General features: G+C 46.8%; 1 protein-coding gene across 1 annotated transcript in view; it reads right to left on the bottom strand.

Annotated features, from left to right (window-relative positions):
• TLDC2 (TBC/LysM-associated domain containing 2) overlaps positions 1–11,402 on the bottom strand; it is a 16,490-nt gene extending 5,088 nt beyond the window's left edge. Inside the window, exons 1-8 of the mRNA XM_027867076.1 lie at positions 11,370–11,402; positions 10,550–10,676; positions 9,867–9,913; positions 7,551–7,723; positions 5,230–5,329; positions 2,556–2,705; positions 1,971–2,123; positions 138–233 (exon numbers count right to left, since the gene is read on the bottom strand). Coding sequence (XP_027722877.1) covers positions 138–233; positions 1,971–2,123; positions 2,556–2,705; positions 5,230–5,329; positions 7,551–7,723; positions 9,867–9,913; positions 10,550–10,676; positions 11,370–11,402 — 879 coding nt within the window. The remainder of the gene's footprint in view (positions 1–137; positions 234–1,970; positions 2,124–2,555; positions 2,706–5,229; positions 5,330–7,550; positions 7,724–9,866; positions 9,914–10,549; positions 10,677–11,369) is intronic.
• Positions 11,403–11,520: the final 118 nt, after the last annotated feature.

The following is an 11,520-nucleotide window of genomic DNA, read 5'->3' on the forward strand; positions in this document are numbered from 1 at the left end:
TGGGCAAGTCACTTAACCTGATTGCCTCAAAAAAAAAAAAAAAAAGAAAACAGTTATTTCCAGTGGGGGTAGAGCTTCGTGCTGCCCAAGGCCCCCAGGAGATTGACTCAGACCTGTCTCCAGCCTAGGGACCGCACCTTCAGCTGTGGGGAGAAGGAGAAGAGGAAGGTTTCTCCTGTGCCATAAAAACAGCTGCTGACCCGGAGGGCCGTTGAGGAGAAGGCACCAAATATCTGGAACAAGAAGCAAGAGCATGATTGGCATCTGGCACAGACCTTGTGGAGAAGGGTGGGGTATCCTTAGGAAGCTCTCAGGCTCCCTGACTTTTCACCAAGGAACACCCCATCCCTTGTCTTCATAGGACCACCACCACCTCCCCTGCCCCCATCAAGCCCGGTTCTCAGTGAAGGTCTATGTCCTGGACCTATAATAGTGCCAATTACCCCATAAACGGTGTATCCCTATGCCTACGCAGGTTTCCAGCCTGGAATGTCCTTCCTCCTTCTTCCCCTACCTCCTATTAAAATTGTCTTCACCCTTCAAGGCCCAGGATGGGTAGTCTCTTCTCTAGGGAGCCTTCACCAACTGCCCCAGCCCATAATGAACATTTACAACATTTGGAGTTTGAAACATGCAATTTAGCTCTAAATTATACACTGCTTTGTCTTTTTCTCTAATTGTTTCCTGTGGACAAGTTTTGCCTCCCCACCCCAACTGTGAACTCTCCAAGGACAAAGATTGTTTCCTCTTTCTTCTCTCCTAACAAGGGAGCTGAGTGAGCCCAGGGCTAAATACACAGTAGATTCTTGAGAGGTGCTTTAAAAAATGTCATTAAAAATATACCCCCCCAAAAAAAGAGAGAGAGAGAGAGAGAGAGAGATGCTTATTGATAGACTGATTAGGAGAAACAAGGCCATAACTGGGATAGGGCAAGTTGGACTTTGCTCAAGGATGACAAATTTGAAGCCCCTGATAACAACTTTGTCTCTTAGCGGCATAGAAGAGCCGAACTTGGCATCTAGTTAGCGAGAACAATTAGTTAAAATGGGAAGCCCCTATGTGGTGGGCTAGGGTGAGCTTCTCCTCTACTCCAAACTGCTCTGCATCCCAACACCTTCCCAGAAGCAACCTCAAATTCCCAGAGTCTCTGAATGCCCCGATAGGACAATTGCCAAAGTGAGGGCATGTCCTGTGCCACTTGTCCTAAGTACTGTTTGTGTACGTGTTCCAGGCACAAAAATTTCTAGGTTGGTGTTCTGAGTATGGATGGGAATCAAAGCTGATGTTGCTGGGAAGGATTAATTATAGGCCACTTCCCCCGATTCTGCTGGCCCCTAACACCTGGTAGTGCCTGTGTGTATGTGTAGGGAGAGAGCCACAGAGACAAAGACAGAAAGAGAAAAGAAGAAAAGGAAGGAGAAGAGATAAGGTGAGGGGAGATAGGAGACAGACAGAGAGAAACAAAAGAGGAGACGGGAAGGAGAGAGAGAAACAGAAGAGGAGAGGGGAAGAAGGTGAGAGAGAGACAAGAAAGAGAGAGAGAGAGAGAGTATCTTTTAGGAAAACCAGATCATAAAACTGTTGGGGGACCAGAATTCAGACATCTACATTCTGTGGTAGTTGAAGGGGGAGAAGTGCAGGGGTGAGAATTTTTTTCTTAGGGGTCCCCAATGTCTGATTTAGCTCATGACTGCCCTCACTAAGTGAACCTTCAACACAGGGCCTGTGCCTTGGACGTATGGTGTGGGTACCCTGTCCTGTGGGCCATCTGGGGAGAGCATCCTCATTCCCCTGCTCTTTGTCCTTTCCCCAGGGAATGCAGGTGAGTATGCTTCTGAAGACACTGTCTCCAGAGAAGAGAAACTCCTAGGGTCCAAATGGGGCAGGGAGACACCAACATGACCTCCTTCAGTGCTCAAGCCTTGACCTTGTACCAGCCCTCCCCCGCCGTTAGACTTGGCGCCACTTACCTGGCCATCCCTATCCCTAAGGGCCAGTAGCACGGGGGAGCTCTGGCCCTCCATCCTCCGATACAGGCTCTTGAGGCTGAAACCATCTCTTTCAGTGCAGTAAACCAGAGTCCAAGAGTGGCCAGTGAACCGAGGGGGAAAGTGTGGGACGAGCTAGAGACAGAAGTAGGAGCATGAATGGGGTGCTCTGTAGACAAGGTTAGGGGAGGATTGGAAGACCAGGAGGCCTTGGGCCAAGAATAATAACCAAGGGATGGATGAGAAGACCTGCCCTAGCCACTGCTTTCAGTCCTCTGCCTCAGGGCAGAGCCATGGAAAGGCATGGTACTTTTGCACCTGTAAACCACTAATGAGGCAGATGGGGCCAACATATTAGCACCATTTTATAGAAGGGGAAAGCTGAGGTTCGTGGCAGGGAAATTACTGGTCCTATTTCCCACAGCAAGTCAAATAATAGAGCCAGGACAAGAACCTCGATCTCCCTACTGTTAGTCTCTCCCTGACATTGTTCAGGAAGAAAGCCGACACACAGGAGCCTTCTCAGGCTCAGATCCAAAGTCTTTAAATCCCAGTCAGTAGCCATACCTGCCTGAATTCCTCTACGTGAAGGACTTTGCTCTCTCCCAGGGTGGGGACCCAAGCCTCCTCAGTGTCTGGGTCCTGGGCAGTTGGCACAGTCTCTGCCTCGGCCTCAGCCTCAGTCTCTCCTGGCAGTGGGTCATCTGGTTGGCTGGGCTGTGGGAGATACAGACAGCATGGACAGGAGAGCTGTGGATTCAGGCATGGCCTGTAGCGGCCTAAGCAGTGGAGAAGGCGGCCTTTTTAGATGTGAACCCCTTGTTTCTCTCTAAGATATAAATTAAGTCATAGAAACAGAGAATCTGGAAGAGATTTTAGAGACCATCTCATTCAAACCTCATTTTATAGAGGGGAAATGATTTCCCTAAAAACGCATGGGGAGGTTGTGGCAAAACTGGGTCTCTAATACAGACAGGTCTGAAATCCAGTCCACACTGCACACTACCTCTGTCTAGATTTCCACCCAAGCATTTAGCACTCTGCCGTGTCCCTCTCTAGACTCCACCACTGCCTCCCAGTGCTGGTGCCCATGGCACCATCTTGTGAGGCCTTTGATGACTGCAGGCCCCCCATAGCCCAAGGGAGGTTTCTCTTCTCAGGTGCAGCTCCCCTCCAGCTCCAGCTTCTCCTTCTGGGGAGGGGAAAGCAACTCTTAAGTCCCAAGGACATGAATTTCCCTAGCTCCCTAGGGATGAAAATGGGGACTTTCCCACAGAGTTGGGCCCATCCGAGGCTGGTGTCCTGACGCAAGGAGACAGAGACCTCTGGGCAGCTAGAGGTTTTAAGGTTTCTCTACTCCTGGCCCTTCTGAATTTGTTCTGTCTTGGGGAAGAGGTCAGGTTAGAGCTTTAAGGGTGGGGAGGAAGCAGGTGCCAGAACATCCAGGATCCCTGCCCTTACTCCTACCCACAATCCCTCCTGTTCAGGTGTCAAGAGCAAAGGCCTTGTAAGCCTTGTGCGCGCACGCGCGCGCATGTGTGTGTGTGTGTGTGTGTGTGTGTGTGTCTATGTGTACACAGGTGGCCAGAGGCAAGCTTGTGCATCATAGTCTGAGAGAAAGAGACCTAGATTTAGAATCAGAAAATTGGTTTCAAATACAGGCGTGGCCACTTACTATTTAATTTCTTTTTCCCTCTCTGGGTCTCGGTTTCCTTGTCGGTCAAATGAGGAAGTTGGACTTGATCATGGGTTCTGAACCCAGGATCCATGGATAGATTTCAGGGAGTCCATGAACTTGGTTGGGGAAAAAAATTACATCTTTATTTTCACTAACAATTTAGCATTTTCTTCAATTGTGAACATAGGCCACAAACCACAGGAGTATTAGCAGTACCTGTGACTTTGTCCCCAAGAGAAATCACAGATATTTTTATATCACATTAAAATTGTTGTAGCTATCTTGATCATTATGCTCATCACTACTTTGAAGTTACTATAATTGTTAGACCCTTTAATTTACCTATATTTTAAATGTGTTACTTTGTTATTTCAGGCAGCTAGATGGTACAGTGAGTAGAGTTGGAATTGGAAAGAGCTGACTTCAAATCCTACCTCAGATACTTACTAGCTGTGTGACCCTGGGTAGCCCACTTCACTTCTGTTTGCCTCAGTTTCCTCATCTGTAAAATGGAGATAATAACACCTACCTCACAGAGTTGTTGTGAACATCAAATAAGATAATATTTACAGAAAGTTTAAAAAGGTTTACAAAGCTCTTTGCAGACCTTAAAGCACTTTGTAAATGCTAGCTATTATTATTAATGTATTAATAGAGAAGCACATGAGATGACTATATCACAAATTTGGTTTTTGAAAACATTTTGATAATGATATTTCAGTATAATTGGTTTCCTTTGTAATCCTATGCATTTTTTATGTATTTAAAAATATTATTCTGAGAAGGCTGGAATAGGTTTCACTACATTGCTAGAGGAGCCCAGGACACCAAAAAGATGGAGAACCCTTGGACTAGATGGCCTCTAAGGACCCTTCCTGATCTAATCCTGTCTTGTGCACATGTGTGAGTGAGTGTGTGTGTTGAGTTCTAGACACTGCTCAGGGGAAGAAGGCCCAACCTGGGGAGTGAGAATCAGCCAGCCTAATCCCTGCCCTGAAGCCCTTCATAGCTCCTCCCAGGCTCCTCTTGCTTAACCTGGCCTCTGGCAACAAGTGGCACTTTCTTCCCCTCCCCCAAGCCAGGTTCAAGCCACAATGGGCCCACATACCTCACAGGCAGTGTCAGCCCAGGGCAGGGCTGGGCACAGTAGACAGCTTCAGCAAGAATACCATCGCGCAGACTGATACTGTCCCAATGGGGACAGCCACACTTCCCAGGCACAGCCCAGTGCCTTGATCCACACCCTGACCTCCCAAATAGAACAGAGGTCATCATACCAACAGATCTCACCTCACCCACTACAATCTCCGTGGACCCATACCGGACAATGGCAGGGTTAAAGGAAGGGAAAGCTATTTGGCTATTTGCCAAGGTTAAGGCAGGGGTGCTGAGAGTTGAGGGGTTAGTGAGAGCCAGGAGAGGCTGGGCTTTATGAGAAGGAATAGAAACAGCTTGAAGTACTCAGGTGAGTCCCAGTTCAGTCTCAACAGCTCCATACCCATCTGATGCTTTAAAGCTCGGGGGGCCTGGTGGGGAATCGGGGAGAAGGGGAGCATGACCTACCAGCTGGGTGTACCGCCATCGGAGCCCTCTCATCGTGCTGCCTGGGGCCAGGCAGGCCGTGTCTGTGTCATGGGCACCCTTAGGGCAGGGCAGAGAGGAGCTGAGGGAGAAAGGAAAGAGAGCACCTGGTTGGTGAATGGTGAACTCTCAGCTTTGCCCAGCTGCCCTTTGCAACTTCCCCAACCTCACCCTGCAATTGGCAATCCCTGCCCCACTCCTGCCATCCTGGCAGGATATCAGACATCGGGCCTCATCCCCCAGGAAGCCTGCCCACAGGACTCTGTCTTCCTAGGCGCTGTGGCGTCTTCACCGACATACAAACCTTAGCAAGAACCTGGTTCAGTCCCTTTGTTTTACTGAGGGAAAAACACTGAGAGAAAAGGAGATTCACAGCTGGTAAGACCAAAGCTGGGACTAGGTCTCAATTTCCCTGGCTTTTATTCCCTATAAACCCTTAAATCTCCTCCCAATCATCCCCTCTCCTTCCCTCTCATCTTCAATGTCACCCCATCTATTGGCCCCTTCAAATATGGCAAGGTTTTCCCTACCTTAAAAAAAAATCATGTCATGACCATGTCATGCCCTCAGGCTATCATCATATGCCTATCCTTCTCTTCCGTGCTAAATTCCTACAAAGAGTAGTCTGTATTTTCGGCCTCCACTTCTCTCTACCACCCTTCCTTCACCCCTCTCCTCTGATCTGCTCCTGACTCTGGGGACTTCGCCTCTCGTCCTGGAAGATACCTTTGCCCTTGCTTTCTGCTCCACTTGGTGAACTCTTGCGGGGACCTGCCCTGGTCAGCCAGCTTTGCTCCCCACCACTCCTCTCCCAGCTCTGCTCCTTATTCTCCTCCATCATGCCCCCTTTCCTGCTGTCCCCTTCTTGCTTTTCAGCTAATTGGAGGGCTGGAGGGTAGATTACCAAACTCCTCCCAAAGCCTTCCTTTATGGAGGGCAGAATTTGAATTTCCAGCTCATTCTGTTTTGCATCTGTAGCTCTACCTCACCACACTTCCCTCAGCCTCCTCTAACCTCTTATTGGAGGGTCTTCCTTCATAGTGGGCAGAAATTGGATTTTGTTGTCTTTCCGTCAGTGTAGAGGACTCCCAAATCTAGTACCCTGTCCTAACCCTTCCTCTGAATTCATTCACTTCTCACATTTCCAGAGGCATGCTGGAGACCTTCACTTAAACACCCCTTGGCACCCTATGTCACATTGTCGAGAGTAAGTATGCTCAAATCATTAATTAATCATTATCAAATCATTTATTAATATTATTATTATTACTATTATTATCATCATGGATAGGGGATGGACTGTGATTTTTCTGTTATATGGAACTTCTGGATGAGAAAGTTCCTATGATGAAAGTGGGTTGACACTTTTTCTACAACTTACAGCATTAGAGCTGCCTAGAGCCCAAGAGGGGCAGCTAGGTGGTGCCATAGTGCACAGACTGCTGGGCCTAGAAGCAGGAAGACTCATCTTCCTGAGTTCAAATCCAGCCGCAGACACTTCCTAGCTGTGTGACCCTTGGGCAAGTCACTTAACCCTGTGTGCCTCAATTTCCTCATCTGTAAAGTAAGCTGGAGAAGGAAATGGCAAACCACTCCAGTATCTTTGCCAAGAAAACTCCACATGAGGTCACAAAGAGTCAGACACAACTGAAATGACTAAACAATAGCAACAACAACACCAAGAAGTTAGGTGACTTGTCCAGGGTCACAAAATCAGTATATATATCAGAAGCAGAACTTGAAAGTAGGTCTTCTTGAACTTCAGGGCTGGTTTTCTAGCCTCTATGACACAATGCCTTGTTATTATTGCTATTTATAATAATACCAGTTATTATTAATAAAGTATTATCTCTATAGTAGTATATTATATTATTATGATAATATATCATTATATATTATTATGTAGAGGGATACTACATATAATAACATTAAGTATAACTGTCTAAGTATTTGCATTATTGATTATTATACATTGTTTATATTATAGATCATCATTATTAATCATAATAATAGCTTATATCCAGATGATGGCTAACCTCCACCCCCACCCCCATCAGTATTACCCTTCTGTGACCTTGTTTGCATAGTTGGGCTGCTGGCTCCCTGGGGAATGGAAGACATTCCCTTCTCTGGGATCCTGGCCTCACAGGATTTAGAGTTGAAAGACACATAGACATCTGGAGGTGGAATTAGGTCAAGGGACCCCAAGATCCCATCAAAAGTCAGCCTGTAGATAACAGCAGACTCAGGACCAAGTTCTGGGGGGGGGGGTTAGTGTATGACTATATAGAGGAGACACTCACCCACAAAGCCCCCTGAGCCTCTTCTCCCAGCCTCCAGAAGTCTTGGCCCTGGGAAGGTTCTCTTTGTTAGGCCAGTTCTTCTCCAGGGTGGGCAGGCTGGAACCTTGCTGTTCTAGACGGGCTTCCTCACTTGAATGGCCAGGCTTCCTCCCCTCATCTGGGTTCTGGCTCAGCTACTCCCAGCCCTTAGAGCCTGGGGTGCTTCCAGGGCTCCGGCTCATATATGAATTAGCGTAGAATCTTCGCTTGCCCTTCCCAAGGCCCAGCCCCACCCTGCACCTTCTGGTTGCAGCTGGAAAGGCTCATGCAGTTATCACCTTACACAATAAACTTGAACTCTATAAACACACACAAATATACTGCCCCCACCCTCCTTACCCAGGCTAAGAGCAACCAGGGGCGTCGAGCGCGGCTCCTCCATCCATTCATTCAATAAACACTTAATAAGAGATTTCTAGGTTCCAGGAGCTGTGCTAGGCTCTGGAGCACAAAGGCAGGAATGAAACAGGCCCTGCTGAAGAATAACTTATATGTTCTCCTCGGCTCCAGTCCCTCTTTCCCCCTAGGAAGGCAAAATCCACCTGGGGCCTGAGATTCCAGCCTTAGGTCTTTCTTGTCTCTTTGACTGAGGGCCTTGATTCCTGTTAATAGGCTACAAACTGTATAATTATAATAACCCTCCTGGCCCTAAAGAAAAGTTAAGAAAATACACCTCCCTCCTTTCTTGGCAGAAGTGAGAGACTATGGGTTTAGATTACATATATTGTCAGACAATATTTAGTTGTTATTTAGTGGTTAGTTTTTCTGAGCTGCTTTTTTCCCCTTCTTTTTAAAAAAAAAATTTGTTACCAGTGTATCAGGGGTGATTGCTATACTGTGCTGGTAAGCAGACAGGCCCGGCTACCAGCCACCCTTGCTCTTACTCACATGTAGAAGTTACTATTATTACATCTGGAAAGGTTTAGCTCTTCAAGGCAGCTAGGTGGTAGAGTGGCTACAGTACAGGACTTGGAGTCAGGTAAGATCTGAGTTCAAATGCTACCTCAGATATTTATGAGCTATGTAAAGATAACTCATCTGCGAGTTTGAGAGACAAAATAAACATTGAAACATAAACAGATAAAAAATTTTTTAAAAAGTTAAACCTCTCTGTACCTTCAAAGAGGAAGAAATTTAAAAATCGCCATATTCTGGCATTTCTAATGCTCCTCCATGGCATTATTCCTCCAGGCTGCTTCTTCTTCTCCTCCTTCTCCTCCTCCTCCTTCTTCTTTCTCTTCTCCTCCTCCTTCTTCTCCTTCTCCTTCTTCTTCTTCTTCTCCTTCTTCTTTCTCTTCTGCTCCTCCTTCTCCTTTCTCTCTACTCTCTTACCTGTCTCTATCTCTATCTCTCTTCTTTTTCTTCTTCTCTTTCTCCTCTCCTTCCCCCACCCCTCCTTTCCTCTTCTTCCCTTTCCTTCTCTTTCTCCTCTTCCACTCTCCCCTCACCCTTCCTCTTCCTCCTCCTTCTCCTCCTCCTCTTCCTTTTCCTTCTTTTTCTCTTCTCTCAAGTCCAAAGGACAGGAAGGATAAGGCTGGGGAATTTTTGTTTGACCTACGGGCATATATCTCCAAGATTCTCATCTACCTGGGGATAAAATAATACCTATACAAGGGATGGCTTACTGGATAAGGAAGAAGAGAAGGACATATTTGAAAATTAGACTGATTTAAAAACAAAAAGACATCAATACAAATAAAATTAAAAACTAATACCCTGGTAGGCAACCTGGTATAGTGGAAAGTGTTGGATTTTTGAGTTTGAGAGGATACAAATTCCTAGCCTAGTTTTGCACTTACTAGCTGTGTAAATGTGGTCAAAAACCTTATTTTCCTCATCTTTAAAATTAAACAATAAAACTTGTGACACCTACCTCACAGGGTTGTTGTGGGAAACATGTTTTGTAAACCTTAAAATGTTATATAAATATTAATTGTCACACCTGGAAAGGGTCACCTCTTTGTGGTAGGAGGTGACACAGAGTACTGAGTGCTGGGTCTGTAATCAGGAAGACCTTGAGTTCAAATCCTGCCTCAGACACTTATTAGCGTGATTCTGGGCAAGTCACTTATCCTGCCCTGTGCCTCAGTTCCCTTATCAACAAAATGGAGATAAAAATAACACCTACCTTATGCTTTGTTGTGAGGCTCAAATCGGATTTTACATACATAAAATAGATTAGTTAGATGTAAAATGCGTGGCAAACTTTAAAGCGATATATAAAATATAAATATATACTATCATTAGAAGCTGCCAAGAGTTACTGACATGACATACCTTTGAGCCAAAGGGTACTGTGAGGAGAGCCTGAAGGTACTTGGGGCCTAAAATCAGAGGATTGGCATAAGGTGAGAGCATGGACAAAGAGGCCTTCTGAGGATGAAACAGCTTCTTCAGCAGAGGAAAAGCTCCCTTCCTCAAGTGTCCAGCAACAGGGTGAGGTGGAAAGAACCCTGACCTGGGCTCCGCCTCTAACCATGTATGTGCTCAGAAAAATCACATCCTCTCTCTGAACTTCTGTTTAAAAAAAAAAAAGGCAGTAAACATTGCCTGCCCTATCTTTCATTGTGCTCATATTTGTATTCCCAGCACTTGGCACCACTCCTAGTACATGGTAAGATCTTAATAAATGCTTATTGGCTGACTGACCCTCTCTCACCAGGTTACCGCGAGGATCAAAGGAGATAAGGGGTCTGAAAATGCTTTGAAAAGTACAGAATATTGCACAGATATGAGGGAGGGATTGTTATGATTAACTAGCCAGCTCCCCTATTCCCCCAGGAGGGGTGAGTCAATTACAAGGGCGCTAAGCCTCACAGGACCTCTTCCTCAATTAGCCACATGAATCCAAGTGCATGCAGAGCAAACCAGCAGGGGCTAACTAGTGCTGGGCTGGTGGATCCTGGGGAAGAAGGACCAGTAAACTTTCTTGTCTGGGAGCTAGGAGCCAACCAAAGGACCTGCTCTTGCAGGTCCTTTTTGGGGGCACAGGGAAAGGAGCAGGGGTCCTTCACCCTCTGCCCAGCGAGTGACCGAGCCTCCAGAAGGCTGGTTCCAGGAGGCAGTAAGTCCAGAGATAAAGCCGGCCTGGAGGGAGGGCTGGTTTCCCCCTCAGGAAGCCCGGTATCCTAGAAGGCTCTCTATTATGGGAATAGCAGTCGGCTGACAGACTGTGTTGCCAGTTGTAACATGGCTGTTGCAATGGGTGTTTGGTCTGTAAACAACCCACGGATCACACACCTGCCCCTACCCTCTTCTCCCTTCCCCCCACCCCATGCTGTCCCATTTATCCCCATTTCTACAGAACATCTTCTAGAAACTTCTTGAAGTTGTTCGATCAGTGGCTGTTCCCATGGAATGTAAAGTGGCCTGGACTGGTTGTCAGAAGAGTCTCTAGTTCAGCCTCTCACTTTCTGTGTGACCTTGAGTAAATCCCTTCTTTTTTCTGGGCCTTGGTTTCATTGCTATACAAGGTGGAGGTCCTAGACCAGGGTGGGGAATTGAGTCAAAGGGCCACACTTGAGGACCTAGAGGGCCACATGTGGCCTTGAGGCTGCAGGTTCCCCTCCCCTCTAGAATAAACGGCCTCTGAGCTCCCTTCCACCTCTGGCATTCTCTCTGCCGTCCTTCTGAAGCATCAGGGTTCAGCAGAAAGTGCCCTGGACTAGGAGTCTGATCTCAGTGTTCGGTCCTGGATTTGCCACTAATTCCATAGAAGTTTCAGAAGAGTACAGGGGAAAAGAATAATCTAGTCGGGAAAATCAGACTCTCTTTCCTCACCTCTGCCTCATAATCCCTGGCTTCCTTCAGCATTCGGCTCTCGACATCTTCGGCAGGAGGCCTTTCTCAGGCTGTTTTCCATCTTCTCTACATGTATCTTGTAGCTAGGTGATAGAGGACAAAGCCTGGAGTCAGGAAGGCTTATCTTCCT

The sequence above is a fragment of the Vombatus ursinus genome, unplaced genomic scaffold (assembly GCF_900497805.2).
Source record: "Vombatus ursinus unplaced genomic scaffold, bare-nosed wombat genome assembly UNPS02014785.1, whole genome shotgun sequence".
In the NCBI taxonomy this organism is placed as follows: Eukaryota; Metazoa; Chordata; class Mammalia; order Diprotodontia; family Vombatidae; genus Vombatus; species Vombatus ursinus.